The sequence below is a fragment of the Myotis yumanensis genome, unplaced genomic scaffold, assembly GCF_028538775.1.
Source record: "Myotis yumanensis isolate MYYU_CA2020_CCGP unplaced genomic scaffold, mMyoYum1.0.hap1 SCAF_8, whole genome shotgun sequence".
NCBI lineage: Eukaryota > Metazoa > Chordata > Mammalia > Chiroptera > Vespertilionidae > Myotis > Myotis yumanensis.
The window spans coordinates 21,673,827-21,699,171 of NW_027223759.1; the positions used below are offsets into that span (position 1 = coordinate 21,673,827).

General features: G+C 47.8%; 2 protein-coding genes across 9 annotated transcripts in view; one reads left to right on the forward strand and one right to left on the reverse strand.

Annotated features, from left to right (window-relative positions):
• Window positions 1-5,679, forward strand: part of PLCD4 (phospholipase C delta 4) — a 28,883-nt gene extending 23,204 nt beyond the window's left edge. For 2 of the 3 annotated variants that reach the window (XM_070422144.1, XM_070422145.1), the window contains 7 exons: window positions 676-852; window positions 2,549-2,705; window positions 2,967-3,083; window positions 3,313-3,485; window positions 4,272-4,407; window positions 4,758-4,907; window positions 4,986-5,679. In XM_070422144.1, the coding sequence (XP_070278245.1) occupies window positions 676-852; window positions 2,549-2,705; window positions 2,967-3,083; window positions 3,313-3,485; window positions 4,272-4,407; window positions 4,758-4,907; window positions 4,986-5,092 (1,017 nt within the window). In that variant the 3' untranslated portion in view covers window positions 5,093-5,679. Of the gene's footprint in view, window positions 1-675; window positions 853-2,548; window positions 2,706-2,966; window positions 3,084-3,312; window positions 3,486-4,271; window positions 4,408-4,757 lie in introns of all 3 variants that reach the window. The other variant, XM_070422143.1, reaches the window with a different exon arrangement.
• On the reverse strand, window positions 1,491-25,198 carry ZNF142 (zinc finger protein 142). 6 transcript variants are annotated; one of them, XM_070422138.1, is made up of 10 exons: window positions 25,086-25,198; window positions 24,696-24,820; window positions 23,350-23,663; window positions 19,689-20,288; window positions 18,543-18,674; window positions 15,173-15,997; window positions 13,286-13,463; window positions 9,116-12,011; window positions 8,394-8,499; window positions 1,491-7,467 (listed from the first exon to the last, which is right to left on the reverse strand). In XM_070422138.1, exons 3-10 carry the CDS (start codon window positions 23,627-23,629, stop codon window positions 6,998-7,000), a joined length of 5,487 nt encoding a protein of 1,828 aa, XP_070278239.1. In that variant the 5' UTR covers window positions 23,630-23,663; window positions 24,696-24,820; window positions 25,086-25,198; the 3' UTR covers window positions 1,491-6,997. The 6 variants fall into 6 exon arrangements, with proteins under 6 accessions (XP_070278239.1, XP_070278240.1, XP_070278241.1 ...); XM_070422139.1 differs by having other exon boundaries at window positions 24,420-24,820; XM_070422141.1 differs by having other exon boundaries at window positions 7,044-7,181; window positions 7,283-7,467; window positions 23,350-24,820.
• Window positions 25,199-25,345: the final 147 nt, after the last annotated feature.

Genomic DNA, 25,345 nt, shown 5'->3' on the forward strand with positions numbered 1-25,345 from the left:
CTCTATCCACTGAGCCAAACCGGTTTCGGCTCCATTGATTTTTAGAGAGAATGAGAGAGGGAAAGACAGAGAGAAATATTGCTGTGAGGGAAACATGATTGGTTGCCTCCTGCACATGCCCTGACCAGGGCCTGGGCCAGGGAGGAGCCTGCAACCAAGGTACACGCCCTTGACTGGAATCAAACCCAGGACCTTTCAGTCCACAAGCCGGCGCTCTATCTACTGAGCCAAACCGGTTAGGGCTCCATTGATTTTTAGAGAGAGTGGAAGGGAGGGAAAGAGACAGAGAGAGAGAAACATCAATGTGAGATTGGTTGCCTCCCACACAAGCCCCAACCAAGGCTGGGGATCGAGCCTGCAATCAAGGTACATGCCCTTGACCAGAATTGAACCTGGGACCCTTCAGTCTTCAGGCTAACACTCTCTCCACTGAGTCAAACCAGATAAGGCCCCCATTTATTTTTTCCACATGGATAGAGATGTTACCAGTTTGCTTTTAACAATACAAATTCCTACTGTATGTATCAAGCAGCCTTCCTGTGGGAACTTCTGACTACTCACTCACTCACTTCTGTTGCCTTTGATGTGGCCCTGTGAGAGTAATAGGATCTGCATGGTCCCCAGAAGGGTCCCAAAGCAGACAGGTAGCCAAGCCCCTTCATTTTTGTCCCCTAGGAGCTTCAGAAGAAGATCCTGGTGAAGGGGAAGAAGTTAAGTACACTTGAGGAGGATCTTGAAGAAGAGGAAGAGCTAGAGACTGAACTAGAAGGGGAGCAGGAGCCTGAGCTGGAACCCCAGTTTGAGTCTGAGACCCAGGAGCTGAGCCCTCGCAGCAAGGACAAAAATGAAAAGGTAGGCCAGGGGAGTGGTCTTTGCTCTGGCATTTGGTTTGACTATCACAAGCTGAGAGTCCATGTGTGAAGAGACTAGAGCCAAGGAGCAAAATGCCCCTTTCCCCCAATGAAAGAGGCATATTTGGCATCAGTATATATTGCCATATATACTAGTAGATATATTGCAATGGCTGTCCAACTTCTGTGGGCCATGAAATCTTTTTTTTAAAATATATTTTTATTGATTTCAGAGAGAAAGGGAGAGAGAGAGATAGAAACATCAATGTTGAGAATCATTGATTGGCTGCCTCCTGCACGCCCCCTACTGGGGATCTAGCTCACAATCTGGGCATGTGCCCTTGACTGGAATCGAACCTGGACCCTTCAGTCTTCAGGCCAATGCTCTATCCACTGAGCCAAACCAGCTAAGGCAGTGGTCGGCAAACTGTGGCTAGCAAGCCACATGCGGCTCTTTGGCCCCTTGAGTTGGCTCTTCCACAAAATACCGACTTCTGCGCATGGGCCACGAAGTTTCAATCACACTGTACGTGTGCGCCTACACGTGGTATTTTGTGGAAGAGCCACACTCAAGGGGCCAAAGAGCCGCATGTGGCTTGCAAGCCGCAGTTTGCCGACCACTGAGCTAGGGCCATGAAATCTTTTTTAATGAAATCTTATCTGGAATCTCAGTACATAAAATAGATAAATGCAGAGCCATCCTAATTGATATGCCCATTTGGCTCTATCCTGGGTCTCCCAGGTAACTCCTGAGACATCGTTGTACTTCTCAGTCTCCTCAGAGGCAAGTTTGAAAGTGACTGATGGGTGTGTGTGCAGCATTATTATATTGAGTAAGTAGGGCTTTTTGGAGTGACTGCTGTGACCTCAACTAAAGTGAGCTTAGTTAGAGAAAGCTTTTGGAAAAGGTCAATCTGAGGTAGGGCCAAAAATAGCTAAAGAGAAGGAGCAGGAAGAGGTAGAGACTGAAGACTGTGAGAAGGCTGTACCTGAGTGGTCCAGCTCCCTGTGGGGAAGGAGTGTCATTTGTGGGACCATCAAAATCCTGGTTTGAAGTCTGCATTTCTTCTGTGCACTTGCTTGGCTCAGCTGACTCACTCCTAGCTTATACTATTCCCTCTGGGGCTCTGGTGTCTAACCTGCTGCCATGCCCAGGGATGGAAATGGGAATTCAGGAGATAAATCTAAAGGTAGTACTCTGGTACCCTCACATCCTCCCAGATGTGACTTACATCACCATTTGCATACCTGGACATATCTATCTGGGTCCATGTACATTTTGACCAAAAATAATTGTTTTAAAAGACAAAAGACAGGGAGGATGATACCAGTTTAAGAATAATAATAAAATTTAAAACCTGTTACCCAGAAAGTAATATAGAACAGATTCTTCAAGTCCAGAGGAAACTAATCCCATCAGTATATGTAGACTGCTTTTATTCCCATTCCCACCCCCAGGTTGTGATGTGTCCGCTGCTTTGTTCATCTATCTGTTGTCAGATTACGGTTCAGGTTCCTCTTCCCAAGCCTGGGCTCCCTCTCTTTTTCAAGCAGGTGAGGCAGGAGGGATAATGCAGTGGGGAGGTAGTGGGCAGAGGCTTAGGTTGGGTGGGGAAGTTCAGATCTTGGTTATTGGCTTCTTCCCTCTCAGATTGCTGATGGTTTGATTCCATCATCCTTTCTTTCTCCTTTTCCAGAAATCCAAGGCCATCTTGTGTCCATCTCTCTCTGCCCTGGTTATCTATACAAAGACTGTTTCATTCTACAACTTCACTCATTCAAAGGAGCACTACCGCTTCTATGAGTTATCATCTTTCTCTGAAACAAAGGCCAAGAACCTCATCAAGGAGACTGGTCAGGACCAAAAGGGAGGGACAGGGAAGAAATGGGATTAGTAAGGTCAGGCCTGATGGGCAAGCAGATGAGTTCCAAGAAGACAAGGGAGCTAAGGAGGGATCAGGGAGCTAAGAAACTTCTCAGAGTAGGCATGGGGACAGGAGTTATAGTGGGCTCAAAGCTCTAGGGAGAAGCTGGGGAGAAGACTGAAGTTGGTGGGACCAGGGGAGGGGGAGCATCCACTCCACTTCCAACTCTCTACCTACACCCTTTTTACAGGCAATGAGTTTGTGCAGCATAACGCCTGGCAGTTGAGCCGTGTGTATCCTAGTGGTCTGAGGACAGATTCATCCAACTACAACCCCCAGGAATTCTGGAATGCAGGCTGCCAGATGGGTGAGGAGGCAGTAGGCCCAGTGAAGGGGGAGTGGGAGAGCAACAAGTTGGTAACAAGATCCTGGGTGGCTGTAGGGCCAGGGAATGTTCCAAGAGTGCTAGGCTGAGAAAGACATCTATGGAGGTATTCCCAGCAGGCTCTTTAACACTGAATATATCTTTTTATAACTCCCTGAGAGGCTAGATGGCCTCCAAGGTGAATTCTTCCCTTCTCTTCTGGGGCCCTCAGTGGCTATGAATGTGCAGACTGCGGGGCTTGAGATGGACATCTATGATGGCCTTTTCCGCCAGAATGGTGGCTGTGGCTACGTGCTGAAGCCAGAGTTCCTTCGTGATACCCATAGCTCCTTCCACCCGGAGAGGCCCATCAGCCCTTTCAAAGCCCAGACCCTCCAAATCCAGGTATAATGGGAAGTAAAAATGCTGGGAAGAAATTTGGGATAGCTGGGATAGAAGCAGGGGGAAGAGGTGGCTAGGCCTGACAGGAGTGTAATGGGTGGAAAGTTCCTTGTGAGATGCAGGCTAGCCTGATTGTTAACAGCATGGACCTTGGAGCCAATTGCCTAGTTCAAACCCTACTAGCTGTGAAACTGTTGGGCAAGTTTCTTTCTTTTTTAAAATATATTTTATTGATTTTTTACAGAGAGGAAGGGAGAGGGCTAGAGAGTTAGAAACATCCATGAGAGAGAAACATCCATCAGCTGCCTCCTGCACACCCCCTACTGGGAATGTGCCCGCAACCAAGGTACATGCCCTTGACCGGAATCGAACCCGGGACCCTTCAGTCCACAGGCTGACGCTCTAGCCACTGAGCCAAACTGGTCAGGGTTTGGGCAAGTTTCTTAACCTTAGTTTCCTCACCTGCAAAATAGGGGTAATACTACTAGCTACCTCACAGGGTTGTGGTGATTAGTTAAAACGAAGTGCTTATAACCATGCTTGGTGCACAGTAAATGCTATAGAAGGAGTTGCTGTCACTAACATACCTTTCAAACCTTGTTCAACTTCTACTTGGATGCATTTTAAATTGCACATAGATTACTAGAAGAAAATCTGTTACCCATGGAGGATTGGCTTTGCAAACCCAAAGCTAGAGCACGAAGTGCTGCATTTCTTTCTTCCCTTAGTTTTCCCCCTTCCCCTGGGGTAAGAGCTGGAATGGGGCTGGCTGAGCAGAAACTATTGCAGGTGATCAGTGGTCAGCAACTCCCCAAAGTGGACAAGACCAAAGAGGGATCCATTGTGGATCCACTGGTGAGAGTGGAGATCTTTGGTGTTCGCCCAGACACAACCCGGCAGGAGACCAGCTATGTGGAGAATAATGGTGAGACTGGGCAGTGCTGGGGGGAGGTGGGAGGAACATGACTGTTACTTTCCTAACTTCCTGCCCTTCATCAGTATAGTCCATGTCACCACCATCCTGCTCCCACCTCCATGGGAGACAGTGTGGAACAGGACAAAGAATCAGGGCTTGGACATCTTCAGTCTGAATCCTGGCCTCTCAATTATAAGGTCTAGTAACCAGAGCAAATTGCTTACCCACTCAGAGCCTCAATTTCCTCACCTGATTGCTATGAAAATTAAGTGAAAGTAACCCAGAATGCAGGTCCCCCCTAAAAGTCAACAATGTCTGTTCCTTCATTCCCTCTCACATTCACCCCTCTTCCACAACAGGATTTAATCCGTATTGGGGGCAGACACTATGCTTCCAGTTGCTGGTACCTGAGCTGGCCATGCTGCGTTTTTTGGTAAAGGATTACAACTGGACATCCCGAAATGACTTTATCGGTCAGTACACCTTGCCTTGGACCTGCATGCAACAAGGTGAGTGTGTCCTTCCACCCCTGGCCAAACCCCTTACTCTGGCTGTCTTCCTAATGCTGTCCTCCTATGCCTTTCCAGGTTACCGCCATATACACCTGCTCTCCAAGGATGGCACCAGCCTCCACCCGGCATCCCTCTTCGTGCACATCTGCATGCTGGAAGCGCTGGGGGAGGTTGAATCTTAAGGTGGACACTTCATGGGAAGGGTGGGTGTACTTGCTTCAGATGGTAAGATAAACCTGGAAGGATGCTCCAGAAAGCAGAGGTGGTGGAAACCAAGCATGGTTGTGCGTTCCTAAGCATAAAGTTACCCCACCCTTCCTAACAAGCAAATCTAGGGCCTGATTTTTCACCTGCTTTCTCTTCCCTTTCTTCATTTTCACAAACTTTTGGTATCTTTCCTGCCCTTCCCTTTTGCGTACTCTATCCTGGAGTTCCTTCCTTCCTTTGCTGTAGGTTTAGTCCCTACCCAGACCTAGGACTAATCTCTCTTATCAACTCTGGCTCCAAGGCAGATTGCAACTACAAATCCAGAGGGGTTTGGGGCAAAGAAACCCAAAGAGGCATTATCCCCTCCCCAACAACTTCCTCAAAGGCCAGAGCCAAGGAAAGGAAAAACCAAGCCTCCAGCCTCCCCAAGCAAAGGCTGGGGAGAGAACTGACCCTAAGACTGTACTGTGACTCTCAAGAAAACACTGCACAGCTCTGAGTCCACACTGGTCTGCTCCTTCCTAGTCCCACCAGTGTTAATAGAGCTAGCTGCTCTCCCTAATTTGGCTTGAGTATGATCTGTCATTATTGGGCAATAAGGGGAAGAATGAGGGTTGGGGGACATTTGGGTAGACAGAAAAACAAAAGTTTCCAGGAGTCCCTCTGCATGTACTACATAAGAATGGTACAGAAGTACAGCTTCTAGAGGTCAGGGCAAAAGGAGCAGAAAAAGGGTTATGTGATCCAAGTCCTCCTGAAAAGTTTGCCTGCAACAGTCCTGGTTTATGACTGCTGTCCCAGTACAATTATTAATAGTACCTTCTTTAATTTCCCTAGTGTGCCCTAGTTTAGATGATTAATTAGTCACTGTAAGACATTTATAGAATTCTGCATTAGAGATTTACCTTCAACCCTGCAATCATTTGCCTTTCATACTATCTTTATGCTTTAATTCTAGTGTAGTCTGAGGAATGATGTTGAATTATACCTGTTTCCATGAGGAAGCTTGGTGAGTGGCAGTCCTCCCTCCACAACAAAGGTGGGGAACATCTGGCCCATGGTCAGTATAAGGCCCACAAAATCATTTGGTCTGGCTCTGCCAAGGCATTAGGGGTCACTTAATTAAATGTTTGACCAAATATAGCAGGCTAGTTTTTAAGTTGATAATTTTGTATGGCCTGTGAATGATGTTATAAATAACCCAAATTGCCCTTGGCAGAAAAAAGGTTCTCCACCCTTGCTCTATAGGTAGTCAAAGTTGTTCAGAAATAGGGAGAAGAGCAAGGGCCAAGACAGACTCAAGAACAGAGAGAAGGCAGACTTGGGCCTGTTTGAGAATCAATCACTCAGTGAAGATGGAAGGAGAAAAGGAGGCAGAGGTCTAAGAGGGAATGGGGTAGATTGAGATGACAGACTGAAAATGTTAAAACAGGGACATGGACGAGTCTATAAGCTAGTAAGCATTCTATTTAACATGCTTTACAGAGCATTAGGCACAACAGCACATGCAGTTCAGTACAATTGTTTTGAGGATGCTAAATGAAAATAGGATTTGACATAGCAAGAAGCAAAGAGAAGATGGAATGGGTGAAACCAGCATCTTATAGTCAGGGACTTTGGTAGAGTAATGGTGAAGAAACAAAGACCTCACAGGTTAAAAACACAGTGGTTCTCAACACAAAAATCAATCTATAGTTCATATCTCTCTTTTATGTAGCCATCAACATCAAAGTACTATAGCCGGAGTCCCAGGAGGGTTCCAGCCAACCTGACATCCCGAAGCCAGTCCTTCCTTACTCTGAGCTTCTCAGGCTAGCTCTGGTTCAAGTCTGCACATCTTGGACCACACTTTCTTCTTGTCTGGGAGGTGGGATGGGCTCTCAGCCCTCAGGTCCAGTTGGGGGAGCAGAAAGAGCAGGAGGACTGGGATCCTCCAACTGCACATCATGCAGGTGCACCGTGGGGGTGGTGGGGTCTTTGCCCACACCTTGGTTTGGGTCAGCCTGGTCAGGGTGGTGTCTGCGCACATGCTTGACAACCTGGAATTTCTGTTTGGCTTTGTAGCTGCAGAGACGGCAAAAGAAGGGGTGGCGGTCAGTGTGGGTGAGGGCATGATGGCGCAGGCCAGCAGCCCAGCGGAAAGCACGATGGCACACGTTACACACATAGGGTTTGGCCTCGCTGTGCTTGCGGAGGTGGGTGCGCAGCAGGAAGCGTGTCTTGAAGGCCTTGCCACACTGCTCACACATGAAGGCCCGAGCTTCCCGGTGCCTGGTCTCCTGGTGCACCCGCAGGGCATCAGCTCGGTTGGTGCAGTACTCACATTCGGGACACTGATATGGCTTCAGTCCTATAGGACATGGCAAAGATAGGTAACAAATCACCATTGAAGGGGATGGAACAGGGTTCAGTGAACCATAAGAGTCACTGTGATCCTGGGACATAAAAAACTAAGCAGCAAGCTAATACCATATCTTTGGAATATTCCAGTCTTGTCTGACATTTCTGTGCCCTTCTCCCAACACAGCCCCTTGTACACAATGGATGCTCAATAAGTGCTGATAATTAACTGGACCTCTAAATAGCCACCTGATAGCAATGGATACTCAGATATGATAGGGTTTCCAAATAGGAAATTCTAACCTTTTGGTCATGGAGTAGGTACTCATGGAAGTTGGGGATGCATTTAAATACAACTCCTTGTTCAATTCAAGAAGTCGAAAAAAATGTTTAAGAGGGAAGGGGATAGAAGTGAAAGCAACAGCATTCATAGACGCAGAGGGCCTTGAAATGCATCTGCTCAATTCCTTTACATGAGGAGATCATACCCAATAATCACAGGCATGTCACCATTAACCCTTTTCAGAGAACCTGTAGTTTGTGGACTCCATAACCAAGAGAAAAAAGGATAGGTTAAAACCTTCCCACTTTCTCCTCTTTACTCATGATAGTTCCATCAGGTCTATAGGAACCAGGGAGACCTTAGTCACTCATGTTTGAGTTGGGGGGGTTCTCAACAGGAGGTGTGTGACCTGGTACCACAATCACCCAGGGAATCTTTGAAAAGTATACATACCCAGGCTCTCAGGCTCACCTCTCTTCTGATTCTGATAAGTCTTCAGTGGATTGGGAAGCTATTGTAGCCATCTGACCCACCCACCATCCCCAAGGTGAAAACTGATGTGCAGCCTGAATCAATAAGAACCCAATCAGGGAGGCTGGGTGTGCCAGGGAATGGGGGAACCCATTGAGCTTGTCAAAACCATGCAGACTCACCTGTGTGCTTGGTCATATGGTACTTGAGCTGGTTGACCCACTTGCACTTGTATCCACAGTCAGGGCACAGATACTTCCGTTCCTCCTTATGGATCCGCATATGGTACTGAAGGAGAAAAGAGCAAAGAATATGCCCAGAAAATGTGGGTACTCAAGGATAAGGAAATAGGGGAAAGAAGCAGAAAGATTGTTGGCAGACAACCCTGTTCCCTGCTCCCATCCTATCTATACTCCAGTTACCAACCAGGTTCCCCAGTCTGGCCACTTTGACACCAACCTCACCCACTGGACCTACTCCTAGATCTGCCCAGACTCTCAGCTCTGCCACTTTATTTCCTGCATCTTTGGGTGACCTAATCTCTAATTGTCAGCTTAATAATCTGTAAAATAGGAAAAGTAACTATTATCTCATATTTTTTCAAGGATTAAAATTACATTTACCAGCATACAGTAAGTGCTCAATAAATGTTAGCTGTTATTATTATCTAGGTTATCCCCAACCTATTACATGCCTTTATCACACGACTAGCATGTATTATAGAATTTTATAACAACTCTATGAAGTATTATCCCATTTTTACAGATGAGGAATCTAAGACTTGGAGAAATTAAGGGAATTGACAAAGGTCAGAAAAGTAATATTTGGTCGAGTCAGGATTAGAGAACCCAGGCAATTTAACTCGACAGACTGTACTCCTAGCCCCCTTTGTCCTTGACCTTACCTTGAGGCGAGAGGGGTCAGCACAGGCATAGGGACAGAGATGACAGTGGTAGGGCTTTTCCCCAGTATGAATGCGACTGTGCCAGGTGATCTTCTGCCGGTTCTTGGTGCTGTAAGTACAATCAGTACACTTGTAGAGCCGGGTGCCCCCATGCCCTTTCACATGGTGATCTAACACCAGCTGATGGCGGCACGTGAAGTCACAGAAGGGGCAGCGCAGAGGGGGCTGGCCAGCATCCCCATCTGAGGCTGCTGCTGAAGTCTCCTCATGCTGTTCCAAGTAGTGCTTCACCAGGCCCACCCGCTCCCGGGCAGCAAAGTCACAGAGCTGGCAGCGGTGGCTGAAATGCTGCTGCCTCCGGTGCTCATCCAGTGCTGGCCGGCTAGGAAAGGCCTGCTGGCAGGCCCCACACTCAAGCCGTGGGTGCTGTTTACAGGTGTGCCCTTGCAGTCTGGCAGGACTGGAGGATAGGAACCCACAGCGGGAGCAATGCAGAGGGCCCTCAGTGGCCTCCACAGGGGAGCCCAGGGCTGGGGGGGTAGGCTCGGGATGCCGGCGCAGAGCATGCTGCTTGAGTGCTGTCTCAGAGCTGAACTGAGCCTCACACTGGGGACAGGCAAAGGCTAGGGTGCCCTGGTGGCAGCTGTTCACATGGCGAGAGATGTCGTGGCGAAGGTAGCCACTATAGTCACAGAATTGGCAGAAGTGAGTGGGTGTTTTGTCGTGTACCCTCAGCCGGTGCAAGCGCAGTTTTGAGTTAGTACCAAATGTCTGAGGACAGGAACTGCAGGGGATGCGGCCAACACCGGTGTGTCGGGACTGGTGAGCCTCCAATCGGTACCGCCTAGTGGTGGAAAAGTCACAGAAAGGGCACTGATGTGGCTTCACTCCTTCGTGCTTGAGCCGCTGGTGCTGCTGCAAGCACCTGCTCTGTTTACAGACAAAGCCACAGTCGCCACACTGAAGAGGGGGGCGGGGGCCACGGGTTGGGGCCACAGTGGGGTGCCTCCGCTTCTGGTGGAGCTTCAGGGCAGCGGCAACAGGAGTGGTGAAGGAACAGAGGCCACAGTGCAACTCTCCAGATTGTGCAAGGGGGCAGCCCCTGGTCTGGTGAGTCCTCAGAGCCCGCTCCTGCTGGCAGCTAAAGGGACACGTGGGGCAGGAAAAGCGAGCCCCCTTCTGCTTTGGAACCAGAGCTGGGTCCCCATCACCAGGGCTACACTTAGTACTCCCACTGTTTAGGGGAACAGAGTCCCCAATGCTCAGTGGGGACACAATAGGCTGGGTCTGGGAGGCCCCTCGCTTTCCTGCTCCGCTCTGTACCCCCCGGCAGCCGTCAGCCACGTGGGAGGTAATGGAGGAGAGCCGAGAACAAAGGAACATGCATGAGTTGCAGTGAAACTTGCCCTGTTCAAAGTGGAACTTCTCAGGGGCCTCTGGGGATGAGGAGTTTCCTGCAGGAAGTACTGTGGAGCCAGAGAGTATGGCCAGAGACTCCTTTATTTCTTCTGGTTCCCTAGGAAGCTCAGGAGCATCTTTTGGGAGCACTACCTCTACTTCTAATGGTGCAGGTGGGGGTTTCCCACCTTCTGCAGCCTCTGAGGTGTGGGTACCAGTGGGCAGAGGATGCAGAGGGATAGGTGAATCTGTTCTGGCCAATCCCTTGTTTTTTTTTAACAAAACAGGGCACTTTTTCAACAGGTGGGTGCTAAGGCCACGCTGTTGTTTGAAATTAGCCCCACACTCAGGGCACAGCAGGGGCTCTTGGCGGCCCTGGCACCCAGTCCTGGAATGCAGACTCAGGGCCTTCTCCCGCCGGGTAATAAAAGGGCAGTGTGGGCAGCGGAAGGCCTGCCCTTCTCCCTGTATCACTACCATCTGAACCCGCCCCTCCAGTACCAGTGCCTCTGCCTGTTCTTTGTCCTGTCTCCTTAGGGCCTTGAGTAATGACTCTGACTCAGGCAACTGAGGCAGGAGCGCTGTCTCAGTGGGTGGAGTTGTCTTGAAGGTTCCCACCCAGCTGTTAGGGGATTCCTCTGAGGAAGGGGGATTTCTGGGGGGCTCAGGGACTGGCTTTTCCAGAATGGGCTCTTCTTCAGCACTCAAGCCAGAAGTGCCAGCACCTTCAAAGGTAGACAGCTCTGTCAAAGTCCCATCTGGCCCTTCCAGTCTCAGGGACCCGAATTCCACAGGGGCTGTTTCAGCGATCTCCTCCAGAGGTGGCTCGGCCACAGGTTCCAGCTCTACTCCCAGGGCCTCTAGGTGTAGTGTGCAGCTGCCTTCATCTACCTCCGCTGAACTGGGGCTGCCAACCAGGTCATCCCCTCGGGGAAGCTCACTGCCATCCTGTCTCCCGGCACTGGCCTTCTCACTGGCCTCTGGCAGTGTATGGTCCAAGCTGGGGTCTGCCACACCCCCAGGGTTGTGGTCCTGCTCCACAGTCTGGGGTGACAGCTGGCCTGAGGACTCTGAGTCTGGTGGTGTCAGGCATTGCCTGGCCTCCTCTGGCTCCTGGCTGGCATAGCGGAGCTGCCAGACCTGGTCCCCAGGCACATAGCCATGGGCCTTGCGCTTGTGGAAGAAGAGGGTGGTGTTGCTGAAGGTGCGGTAGTCACAGAGGGCACAACGGAACTCACGGAGGCGGGTGTGTTTGCAGTTCTCATGGCTCAGCAGGGCCTGCTTGTGGCGACTCTGGTAGCTGCAGTAGCGACAGGGGTAGAGTGGGGCTGGCTTGCCAGGGTGGTGCTGGGAAGCCATGTGCTTCTGCAGCTCATACTTCCGCTTGCAAGCAAAGGCACACACCTCACACATCAGGGACTTGCCCTGGTGTCTCAGCTTGTGGCTGCTCAGCTGATCAGCCCGGTGGCAGCGATAGGAGCACTGATTGCACTGGTATCTGATGAGGAGGGGTGAAGAGGGCATTGGGGGGAGAGGAGAAGCAAAATCACAACCATAAATTAATCATAACAACTAACAGTCACTACTTACTATGGGGCAGGCTTTACACTCAGTATTGTACATATACCGTCAATGTTCTTTCCCACTACCCTATGAAACTGGGATCCATTTTATAAGTGAGGAGACTGAAGCATAGAAGTTATAACTTGCCTGAAGTTACAAAGTGAAGGGCAGGGACAATTTAGCTTCAGGGCTTTTGTTCTAGCCCCTACTCTATATCGCTCCCTAAAGGGAAGACATGACTTCTAAGGAGCTGACATGCCCACAGATCCACAGGGCAGGCTTCTGTGTCTAGTTCCCACTCTCCCATGGAGGCATGAAAGTTAAGGAGAACCAATAAGCAGTACTGTAATATTAAAGGAAAACTGTTCCAATCATTTAAAAGTACTTGTTAATTACTGCTTTTTACAGTTATGACAACTATTTCTTTCTATGCATATAAATCAAACAACCAAATATCTGTAGCTATAGAAATGTCTGACTAGAAATATTTACATTGGATTCTGAATACAAAATGTCCCTGTGGTAGAAATCTTACTTCTTATGCCTGGTGCAGTATAATTCCCAAGTGTACTGTCTACCAGAAAAAAAACTAATAAAAAATGAAAAAGAAAAAGAAAAAAAAAGAAAGCTAAGGGGAAACTCCCCGCCAGCTGTGCCCAGAGATCAAAGGGGAAGTGATCAGGTTTGGGGCCACAGTGTAGTCTGCTTTCCCAGGACTGGTCTCTGAGAACTCAAGTGACACCTTAGTGTCTAGACGAGCCGTGGGCAAACTACGGCCCGCGGGCCGGATCCGGCCAGTTTGAAATGAATAAAACTAAAAAAAAAAAAAAAAGACCGTACCCTTTTATGTAATGATGTTTATTTTGAATTTATATTAGTTCACACAAACACTCCATCCATGCTTTTGTTCTGGCCCTCCCGTCCAGTTTAAGAACCCATTGTGGCCCTCGAGTCAAAAAGTTTGCCCACCCCTGGTCTAGACCTATACTCTGGGTCTATCCTCCCTTCTCTGAGCCCAGAGACCTTTCACCATGCAGACTGGGCCACAGGCACAGAGGCGAGCTATAGGCAATGGAGCTGAGATGATAGGAGCACAGAGGGGCATTATGAGGATTCTACCGGGGCCAGAAGAGCATGGGGCCACAGCTGAATTCAAGAGGAGGCTAACTTAGCCTACGGTTCTTGGGATAGGGATGCGTACGCTCATACCTGAGGTCCCCTAAATGTTTTCGCATGTGCACAGTGAGGTAGTGCTTCCACTTGGTGACATAGCCACACTCAGTGCACATGTAATCCTTGGTGTTAGAGTGGGTCAGCATGTGCTTGGATAGGTAGCTGACATCTCGGCATGTGAAGTCGCACAGCTCACACTTGTGAGGTTTCTCGCCTTATGTACAGGTGGGGTGAGAAGGGAGAGAACACAGGTCATGCACAGATCAAGTAAGCAGACAGATCATTTTCCCCAGCAAGTTTGTCTTGATGCCAGGCGGGAGCAAAAGCTCCACAGCCCTCTCAGGCAATTCCTCCTTGGCTCCAACACCAATGAAGATGGGAAGAAAATGAAGACTGGGCTTTGCAAAACTAGCTTTAAGGTTCCTCCTGATTATATAGCTTAGCACTAACAGCCAACTGCTCCACTTAGCCCAATTCCTTTCAGTTTTGTGGAAGAGAATGAGAAAAAAATTAAGCAAAACAACATAGTGGTTAAGGAGTCCATGGTGGTTAAGGAATAACAAAGATATTAATAGTCAACATGTATATAGTGCTCACTCTGTGCCAGACACCTTTCTGAGCACTTTATAAAAATGCCTCCCCTCACTTAATCCTCATAACAGCCCTATGAGGCAGGTGCTATGACTACCCCATTTTACAGGAACAAGCTGAAGCACAGAGAAATCATAAGAGCTATTAAGTGGTGGCTCAAATCCCAGCTTACTACTACATGGCCGCGGGCAGGTCATTTAACCTCTCTAAGTCTCAGTTCTCTTGTTTCCAAAAAGAGGGCAACTAAAATACTGACCTCACATGGTTGATATGAAGATTACATGAGATGTCCCCAAGTCTTCAGTGGCATCTAGTGGGAACTAGAGGGCAAACTGTCCCTGGAGTTGGTCAGGACATGGCACTAAAAAGCTGGGGGCCATATTTCTTCAGGACCCTTCATTATTATCCCTGCCTACACTCAGCCCCTTTCCCTATTGTGAAAGGCAAGCCACACAGTGCTCTGGCTGTTACTAGCTGTATGATTCTGAAACAGGCCATTTCAATTTTCAGAGTTTCTCCTCTTTATCTGTCTTCTTTACAGGATTCTTACTATGGATTGAATGAGATAATATATATATGAAAGAACGCTGTACACTATAAAGCACTATATATTTATAAGGTTTCAGAAAAGGCCTCATAAAAATGAGATTTTGTGACTAAAACATGTATCAATGGGAACAATGGCTTTGTCCCGAGCTGCCTAACAACTGTCCTCTCAAACTAAACAATCTTCAATGAGATTTTTAAATGTCTTATCAACCCACTATACTTACACAGAGATCACAAAAGCGATGTCGCTATAGCAGGAAGCCTGGTTTGGTTGTCACTCAAAGCATCAGTAATGCTGGTAACTAATTAAAAATCTGACTTGAAATATCTGCAACTTCCAAGTCACCAAATGGGCTTGTGTTTCATGTCACAGCTGCCAAAGCTATAACGTGTATAGACGGCTCAGACCCCTTACCCCATCTCACAGCACATCTCAAAACTTGAACAGCAAAGGAAGGTTATCTGTCCTGATTTGAGTTTCTTCATTTTAAGAGGCTGGGTGTTAACCCACCCAAGGCTGACTAGGGGTGGGCAGAACTGGGCAGGGCCTTATGGGTAAAACACAACAGCACAGGCTCTGAATCAGATTGCTTGGATTCAAATCCTAGCCTGACCACTTTTTCTAGCTGAGTAACACTCAGCTTAAGGCTCATAAATTCCAAATACCAGATTTATCTCTAGGAATACTAGGTCAAATGAGACAACGAATGCAAAGCCCTTCATGTGTGGGTGTACCCTCATCATCGCCACCATTATTATAAAACTGTAAGGAAGTCACCTCACCTGTATGCAGCAGCATGTGGCGGATGAGCACCCTCTTGTGGGCAGTGGCAAAGCTGCATTCGGGGCACTGGTGGATCTTCTCATGAGCATGCATCTTGCCCACATGATCCTGATAGGCCACCGGGTTGAAGGTGGCGAACGGACAGAAGGAGCAGCGCAGCTCCTCACTGCCAGGGTGGCCCTGCTTCTTGTGTTTGCGGAACAGGTGCTTGTTGGAGCAGGCGAAGTCACAGTGGGGGCAGTGGAAGGCATAGTGGCTCTTGTGGTGGGCCTCCATGGCTTCAGCTGTGGCGAAAAGCATGGGACACGAGTGGTGGCGGCACTCCACAGCTCGCATGCCATGTGTCTCCTTCAGGTGCTTCATGAAGGCCTTGCGGTCAGGTGCTGCATAGCTGCAGCCCTCCTGAAAGCAGCCAAGGGGCAGTGGCTCTGTTGCCGCTGCAGCTGTGTGGCTCTTGAGGTGCTCCTTAAGGGCCTGGCTGAGGCGGAATTCCTCCCGGCAGACAGGGCAGGCGTAGGTGTCTGAGTAGAAGTTGGAAATATCCTCGTGCATGCTGGCCATATGGCGGTTGAGTGCGTTCCTCTCCACTGCACTGTAGTTGCACAGTGGGCAGCAGTGGGCCTTCTGGCCCAGCTCCCGCAGCAGATGGGTCTTGAGCTTGCTCTTACTGGTGAAGAACTTCTGGCAGTTGGGGCACTGGAGGCTGGGGTCTGGGAAGTGGAGGTGTAGGTGCTCTACCAGATGGGTCCGCTTCTTAAAGCAGCGCTTGCATTCCGGACACATGTGGGTCTTGAAGAGGGACTCGGTGCCAGGAGCCACATCCCCTGTGACAAGGAGAGGAAGAGAGGGTTGAGAATTAGATTCTTCGCTAGGCCTGGGGCTGGCCAGATAATGGGAGACCCACAATTTGCCCAGACACAAACAGTATATGGCTTTTCCCTTCCTCCTTAGGAAACAAACAATAGCATCTCCAATACTGTGGTCTCAAAGAAGAGACAAGAAATGCAAGTATTTAGATAAACAAAATCACATGAATTCAGATCTTGGTGTGGCCTGTTTGAACTGCTTTGCCCAGCCACCCACTCACTATTCCTGAGCCTCTGTTTAGAGTTGCTCAAAAGAACAATCTAGATGGAGCATTCTTGTTCTTCCTGCCCAGGTTCATGGGGGCAGACAGAAGGATCAGCAGAGTTGGTTGGAAGGAAAATAACTCCATATGGAATGAGCAGAAGAGAAGAAGGTAAAGTATTCCAACTTCCAAATATGGGCTCATGAGTTCTAGGTTATGGGGAGCTGGTAATAATCAATTTATTCCTATATACCCGAGAGTTAACATTTATCACTTTCCCACTAGACATGCCAAAGTGGACTGTTAAGAATGAAAGCATTTGAATCCGACTCCATCAAGATGGCGGCATAGGTAAACACCGGAGACTGCTGCCACAAACAACCACTTCAAAAATACAACTAAAAGACGGAATGGACATCACCCAGAACCACAGGAAGGCTGGCTGAGGAGAGACTCTTCAACTAGAAGGAAAGACAACAGCATACCGAGGCTCAGAGGAGGCGCAGTGTGGAAAATTTAAAGGTGCGGAGATGCGCGCACAAAGCGGGCTGGTGGCTGAGGGCGCGGTTGTCGTTTTCAATCAGGAGGGAGTCTCAGACTCTGAGCTCCAGATCCTGGCGAGTCTCTAGGGACTCAGACTCAAACAGGAGAAGCGGGATTGTCTAGCATCAGTTGGAACGTGAGGGCAGCTTTCTCTCCGAGGTTTGCAGCGGTTGCCGGGGTTCTAAGAAGCAGAGCCTCTGGGAACGGGACTGAGAGCAGCCATAACTGCTCCCTCCGCCCGCCCTGCTGATCCCCTGCGACCCGCCCCGCCCTGCCCCGCCCAAGCCCTGCGCAGAGCCATTTGCCGGATCGCCTCAGGCAAAGGCTAGATTAGCACCTCTCCAGAGGACAGAAGTTTTCCCACAGCTGATTCTCACAGCCAGTCAAATCCCTCTAGTATTAACTACAACAATCAAGGCTTAACTAGAACAAGACTGTGCACAAAGACCACAAGGGGGTGCACCAAGAAAGCATAAAAAATGCAGAGACAAAAAAACATGACAGAAATGGAGGATATAGAGCTAAAAAACGCAATTTTGAGAGCTTGCAATAAACTTGATGAGAGCCTCACGAAAACTAATGAGACCCTTGATGCTATGATAAAGAAACAACTAGAAATTAAGCATACATGGACTGAAATAAAGAATATTACACCCAATAGCAGACCAGAGGAGCGCAAGAATCAAGTCAAAGATTTGAAATGCGAAGAAGCAAAAAACACCCAACCGGAAAAGAAAAATGAAAAAAAGAACCCGAAAATACGAAGATAGTGTAAGGAGCCTCTGGGACAGCTTCAAGCGCACTAATATCAGAGTTATAGGGCTGCCAGAAGATGAGAGACAGCAAGATATTGAAAACCTATTTGAAGAAATAATGGCAGAAAACTTCCCCCACCTGGTGAAAGAAATGGACTTACAGGTCCAAGAAGCGCAGAGAACCCCAAACAAAAGGAATCCAAAGAGGACCACACCAAGACACATCATAATTAAAATGCCAAGAGCAAAAGACAAAGAGAGAATCTTAAAAGCAGCAAGAGAAAGAGAATCAATTATCTACAAGGGAACACCCATACGACTGTAAGCTGATTTCTCAACAGAAACTTTGCAGGCCAGAAGGGAGTGGCAAGAAATATTCAAAGTGATGAATACCAAGAACCTACAACCAAGATTACTTTATCCAGCAAAGCTATCATTCAGAATTGAAGGTCAGATAAAGAGCTTCACAGATAAGGAAAAGCTAAAGGAGTTCATCACCACTAAACCAGTATTATACGAAATGCTGAAAGGTATCCTTTAAGAAGAGGAAGAAGAAAAAGGTAAAGATACAAATTGTGAACAACAAACATGCATCTATCAACAAGTGAATCTAAGAATCAAGTGAATAAATAATCTGATGTACAGAATGAACTGGTGATTATAATGAATCAGGGACATAGAAAGGGAATGGACTGACTATTCTTGGGGGGGAAAGGGGGATGGGAGATGCGGGAAGAGACTGGACAAAAATTGTGCACCTATGGATGAGGACAGTGGGTGGGAAGTGAGGGCGGAGGGTGGGGCGGGAACTGGGAGGAGAGGAGTTATGGGGGGAAAGAAAAAAGAGGAACAAATGTAATCTGAACAATAAAGATAAAAAAAAAAAAAGAAAGCATTTGAATCAAAGCTCAGAAAACCAAACCCTAGAACCTTTCAATGCCAGGCTCCCCACAATCCATTTCTCCCTACCCCCAAGAAATTCAAACCTAATCATAGCCTTACCTTCCAATTGCTGAGCCCCCTGGCCTTTCTCTAGGGCTTTCTGGGAGTCCTTCAGGGTGCCACTCTCTTCCTCTATGTTCTCCTCTTCAGCTTCCTCTGAAGGCTGTCCCTCTCCTGGGGGCAGTTGGGGAGCTGGAGACACATAAAATTTGATGAAATCTACAGGCCAATGACAGCACTGATTGCTTATACTTCTTCTCTTACTGGCTGACAGAATCACCTCTACCCCATTTAGCATAAGGGAATCTTGGGTTTCTATAGGAAGACCAGGAGTGAAGCCATCGGTAATGCTCCAGCCCAAAGTAAATCACTCCTCAGATAACACCATCCTCAGACCCCTCGAAGGTAAGAGTTTTGAGGTCACTGGAGTTGGGGTAGGGGACTGAGAGGTAGAGAATGGGTGGACTGCACTTCCCTGGCTCAGGTCCCAGGGCTAACGGCTGCTGGCTCAGTGCAGGTGAACATACCCTGACCTCTCTAAACTGTTCTGATAAACCCAACTCAGCAATTCAGGTCACACCCTGTCCCCTCAAATCTCTCCCTTCCATTCCTCAATAGAAGCAGCTTCCTTGGTAAGGTAAAGACTTGCAACTGTTTTCCAGGGGGGGAAGGGTCTTCTCTTTGGAAGCAGAGCACAAATAAGTCTTAGCAAGCCAAATTCTCTCAGAATCTTGGCCTCTCCTGGCCTGATTTCTCTATTTCCTGATGCTCCTCTACTTAACCAATGCCCTTTTTTTTTTTGACACCAAGAGGAGTCTGAATCAGTGAAGCACCACCCTCCTTGAAGATTTCTCCTACCTAATCCCACTTGCTCTAAAATGGCATCAAAGGCATTCTACCAGAGGCTATGGGCATTTTAGCTTTTGCTCTCTGAAAGTTTTGAAATGGATCAGAAGAGAATGTTGGTTAAGTAACTTCAAGACCACAGTATAGCTAAAGCCCAATTTCACTCACTGACATAGACAAAGACTTTCTCTGTATTCCATATATTCTGACTGGTCCAAGCTTTCTGGATGCCTTCTCATGTTAGTCAGTTCTGTCTTTCTGAGTCACTTACTCTGGATTCTCTTGTATCAGACATATATCCATGGCACTAGATACACCTGCCTCTCCAGGTGGCATACTGCTGGGTCCCTGGCCTCATACCTGGCAGCAGCTCCTTGGATGAAAGATCCTTAACGGCCGACAGTTCTCCCTGTGTCCTGGCCCCATGGCTGCGTCGATGCTGCCGGAAGAGTTTGACGTTGGAGCCCATGAAGCTGCAATGGTTGCAGTGGAAAGGGTAATGGGCCTGTCGGTGCAGCTCCATGACCTGCTGGCTCCCAAAGAGCAGGGGGCAGCCCCGGAAAGAACAGGGCACAGGAACCACTCTGTGGGTCTGCCTCAGGTGGTGCTGCAGACCCTTACGATCTTCAGCAGAGAACACACAGCCAGACTCTGGGCAGGAGAAGGTGTTGGGAGGGCCCCGGTGAATCTTGAAGTGGCTCTTCAGGGCCTGGGGTTGGGCAAACTCCTGTCTACACACAGGGCATGGCAGGGGGCTATTGGGGGTGCTCTGGCCCTGCACAGGGCCAGGGAGAGTGAGGTTGCTGGGAGACAGCTCTACAGAGCATGGGGGGCTAGAGAGGCCCTGTACAGGCTGTATAAGGGTCTCAGTGCACTGGTGCAGGGCCAGCAGAGTGGGCTCTGCGAAGCTCTGCTCACAGCGCTCACAGAAGTACAACTCCACCACCTTTACCAGGACACCTGCAGGCAGAGGACCAACAGAGAAAGGCACAGAATCAGATAGAATGAGCCTCATAGGAGTTAGTTACCAGCAGAAAATATAGGTGAATCTTTTTTAAAAAAAAATATTTTATTGATTTTTTTACAGAGAGGAAGGGAGAGGGATAGAGAGTTAGAAACATCGATGAGAGAGAAACATCGATCAGTTGCCTCCTGCACACCCCCTACTGGGGATGTGCACACAACCAAGGTACATGCCCTTGACCGAAATCGAACCTGGGACCCTTCAGTCCGAAGGCCAACTGCTCTATCCACTGAGCCAAACAGGTTAGGGCGGTGAATCTTTTAATATTCATGGAATGGAGGTGTTCTTTAAGACTGGTTTGCACCTGGACTGTAAGCTCTATAAGGGCAGGGATAGTCTATCTTGCACATGGGTTAGATTCCTAATATCTAGCCAACACTTGGCACAAAGTAGGCACTTAATAAATATTTGTTAAATGAATGTAACAAGCATTAATCAAATACAGAAAGCATTAAGAAAAATCAATATATTTTGCCCAAATAAAATATTAGGCTCTGGCCAGTGTGATTAGTGGTTAGAGCACTGGCCTGCTCACCGAAGGGTCACAGGTTCGATTCCTGGTCGAGGATGCGTACCTGGGTTTGCAGGTTCACTCCCCACCACCAGTCAGGCTGTGTGCAGTAGACAACTAGTCAATGTGTCTCTCCCACATCGATGTTTCTCTCTCTCTCCCTCTCCCTCCCTCCCTTCCACTGCAATGAAAAGAACATCCTCTGGTGAGGATTAACAACAAAATTAGAAACTTCCAAAAACAAGAAAACGACAATATGGAGATAATGTCTGCAATATAAATGACAAAGTATTACTTCCATATTCTGTAAAGAGATTTTCCTAAGCATGGTAATTCATAAAATGGAGAACATCCTACTGAAAAAAGCCAAATCATGTTCATAATAATCACTGCCATTTCTTAAGCAGTGGGCAGGGCCTTGATAAAGAAAGGCTTACGAAATACTCTCTTGGTCCTCCAACTGCCCAATGAGCAGAGGGACCTGGGATTCTGCAAGGTTAATGTCACCATGTTTGTTAACGTTGGAGCCATGACTCAAGCCCAGGTTTGCCTCACATTTATTCTGGTGATCATTTTTCTCTTTATTATATTTTTGTTGAAATAAAAGTTTAGTGCAACAGTTCAAATGATACAGAGATATATATTTTTTAAAACCCACCTCACACAGTTTGGTCTATATCCTTTCAGGTCTTTCTGGGTCATTTTTCTGTAATTTGATTATTTTTTTCCTTTGCTATATATCAAATATATTTTTCTCTATGAGTACATTTAGATCTACCTCATATTTTTTGTCCAGTTCATAAAGCTCCAGAGCATGGATAAATCAAAATGAGATTTTGCCCTCACTGATGAACATTTAGGTTGTTTCTAACCATTACAAATAAAGCTAGCCTACACATCCTTATCCCTATATCCTTGTATGCCTGTGTGAGTCTTTCTATAGGACAGATCCTGACAAGTGGAATTACAACGTCAGAGTACACATATTTTAAATTTTGTTATGTAGATAAGTTGACCTTCAAAAGATTAGCTAATTTATACTTTCCATAATCTATAAAAGTGTCTGTCTTCCCCACAGCCTCACTAACACTAGGTATTATAAAAATGTTGAACTTTTGCCAAAATCAAGAAACAAAAATGGCATCTCATAGTTATTTTTAACTGGAATTTATTTTTCTATTAGTGAGATTAAGCATCTTTATGGTTATTGACTATTTTTATTTCTTTAGTGAATTTCATGTAGATTTCTTTCTCCCTTTGTTTCTTTTTCTTATAGTGGAGCTCTTTAAATTTTAAAGGTATTAACTCTTTCTCATACATTGCAAATGTTTTTTCCAGGTTTTTTAAAATATATATATATATTTTTTTATTGATTTTTTACCGAGAGGAAGGGAGAGGAATAGAGAGTTAGAAACATCGATGAGAGAGAAACATCAATCAGCTGCCTCCTGCACACCCCCTACTGGGGATGCGCCCGCAACCAAGGTAAATGCCCTTGACTGGAATCGAACCCGGGACTCTTCAGTCCACAGGCCGACGCTCTATCCACTGAGCCAAACCAGTTAGGTCTCCCAGGTTTGTTTTTTATTATTTCTTTTACCACAAAGAAGTTTAGAAATATTACATGACCAAATTAGCTAATCTTTCCCAGAATTTTTTATACCCATCAAAGGAAGTTGTGACAACTATAGATGGAGGATGGCAGTTAAAAGACAGGGAAGCTGCCCTGGCCAATCTGGCTCAGTGGATAGAGCATTGGCCTGCGGACTGAAGGGTCCTGAGTTCAATTCTGGCCAAGGGCACGTGCCCAGGTTGCAGGCTCAATTCCCAGTAGGGAGTGTGCAGGAGGCAGCCAATCAATTATTCTCTTTCATCATTGATGTTTCTATCTCTCATTCCCTCTCCCTTCCGCTCTGAAATCAATAAAAATATATTTTAAAAAAACAAAACAGTGAAGTTACTTAAAAAAGTTGTAGCTTCGGGAGGAATAAAAGGCAGAATCTTTCTTCCAGCATAAGTGTAAATGCTCAACTCTCAACCACATGCCTTCGATGAGTTAAGTATGTTATACACAAGAAACAGGGGGTGGGGAATACCATATTACCTCTGAGAAGCTTGGGTGGTGGAGAGACTGGGACTTTTGCTAATCCCTGGCTGCAGTTCCTGGGAAATAGTCCCCAAGGACTATTGGAGAGAGGATTGGGCAGAGGTATCAGAAAGGTCTTCCCTTCTGGATTATTGCCTAGCATACACGATGCCCTTGCAGTGAAAGACTGCCAAGAGCTTGGTACAAGGTTGTACACCACCTTGCCAGCCAACAATCAACATTTACCAGCTCCAAATCAAATTACATCTCTCAGTATAAAAATAGGATGCTATCTTGTGTTCTCATCCTACTTATACTACTATATACGAGGATCAAAAATAGCACAGACAAAACCTCGGGGCTGTTTGTCCCACTGGCCTGCTAGCAACTGTGTTCATACCTGGGGTCTCTCCAGGAGCACCTGAGGACAGGTTACCAGCTACTGCTTCTACAATGATCTCCATGCTCCCTGTGTCCTCTTCACTTGTTGTGGCCTCTACCAGCAGGCAGCCTGGATCAGCAGGCAAAGGTGTGGGGTTCCCAGATGTACAGGGGCTCTGGACAGGCTCCAGGATTCCAGGGTTAGAGAGAGGTGGGGGGATCAGCATTAGCTCAGAGCACAGTCCATCCATCTCTGCAGTGCTGTTGGCTGGCTGTGAGTCCAACACAGGGTCTGTCATCACCACCAACTTGTGTGCTGTGGTCTCTTAAGTGCTGATAAACCAATGAGAAAAGAAACCAAACAAAATATACTTAGATCTCTCACTTCCTTCCCAGTTAGTGTGGGTGTACAACCTATTGCCTGCTCACTTAGACATTTCCTTGCATGGCAGCATGCCACAACTAGTTAACCTAGAAGTTTTCTTTCTTTCTTTCTTTTTATTTATTTATTTATAAAATATATTTTTATTGATTTCAGAGAAGGAAGAGGGAGATGCAAACATCAATGATGAGAGAATCATTGATCGGCTGCCTCCTGCACACCCCCTACTGGGGATTGAGCCCAAAACCCGGCACATGCACTTGAGTGGATTTGAACCCGGGACCCTTCAGTTCACAGGCTCTATCCACTGAGCCAAACGGGTTAGGGCTAGAAGTTTTCTTTTTGTAACAATGTCTGGAACAAAAAGTATAAAAATTATAATAGGGGCCAATATTAGGAGACAACAAGCACATTTTGGCCAATATGCTAAAGACTGCAGATTGTTTTTTGGCACTAAATGACCTTGGTCAAATCATGAAGTGATTTGGGTCTGTTTTCCTATCTGCAACAAAATTGGGTGGGGTCAAGGGATCTCAGAGGTAACTTTCCCTTTTAACATTTTATGACCTCACTATTCCTTAGCATGGGTATATGGCCCTTCCTTCATGGCCTGGCCCCTGCTGACCTCTCCAGACTCGTCTTCCACTTCTCCCCTCAACAGATCTCTGAACCCATCACTCCAATGATGTGCCATTCCCCATACTCACCACATTCTCTTTTGCTTCCATACTCTCACACATGCAGGGGTCTGTCTCTGTCTTTCTCCTCCATGGACCTTCCCCATCTTTCTTGTCTGGCTAACCAACTCCTAACTATTCTTTAATAATACACACACATATCACTTCCATTATGAAGGCTTCCTGACAGATTAAGGCAGAGAGAAGGCCTCGGGAATGAATGAAACCTGGCCCATGTACTAAAGCACCCAGTTTCCACCCGCCTGTGGGCTCTGATTCACCGCGTGGATTTGGGCAGATAGTGACCTCGCTTCTCTGGGCCTCAGCTTTCTTATCTGCGAAGTGGAGGCAATGACAGTGTCCACCTCGTTGGGCCGGAACGGGAATCACAAGAGCCAGAGAATGGGAAGGCCGACTTGTAACCTGCAAGGCTAGGGACGTGGAATCGTCATGATGATGGCCCTGAGGAGAGGTAGCGGGTAAGCGGGCGAGGTTCAGGGCCGTGACGCGAGTGAGGCACCCGGGCGGCTATGTGATGCTCCCGGGCCCGCTCGTCGCCGTGCTCATCACCTCCTCCCGAGGGTTCTCACCTCCCAGACCCAGGCCCACCCTCACCCTGGAGCACGAGGAACTTCTGCGTCCAGCCCGCTCCACCCGCAGTCCCTCCTCGTTCCCGCCCCGCAGGCACTCACTCACCTCCCGGCCAGGGCCGGCGGGAGCCGCATCTCTATGGTCGACCAGAAGCTGGAGTCGCCTCCAGGGATCCCTTTTCTACGACCGCCTCCCGCCCAGCGGAACTCCAGGGCTTTGGGCATACGGAGGCCACTCTCTCTTCCCTTTTGGCGGCGGGAGGAGTACTCTATGGTTTTCTCTAGCGTCCCCGCCCCCGCCCCCGTCAGGAAGCCCGAGGAGCACCATCGAGAGCGGTGGAGCAGAGCGGCAGGGCCTTCCCGGTG

Bases quoted from the DNA above. Each gene is read 5' to 3' on its own strand.
- ZNF142 (XM_070422140.1), bottom strand. From the start codon at position 23,629: ATGACAGACCCTGTGTTGGACTCACAGCCAGCCAACAGCACTGCAGAG. The intron at 20,289-23,349 runs GTATGAACACAG...CTCTGCCTGCAG, and splicing joins TGCTCCTGGAGAGACCCCAG to GTGTCCTGGTAAAGGTGGTG. The intron at 18,675-19,688 runs GTATGAGGCCAG...ATGTGTCTCCAG, and splicing joins ATCCAAGGAGCTGCTGCCAG to CTCCCCAACTGCCCCCAGGA.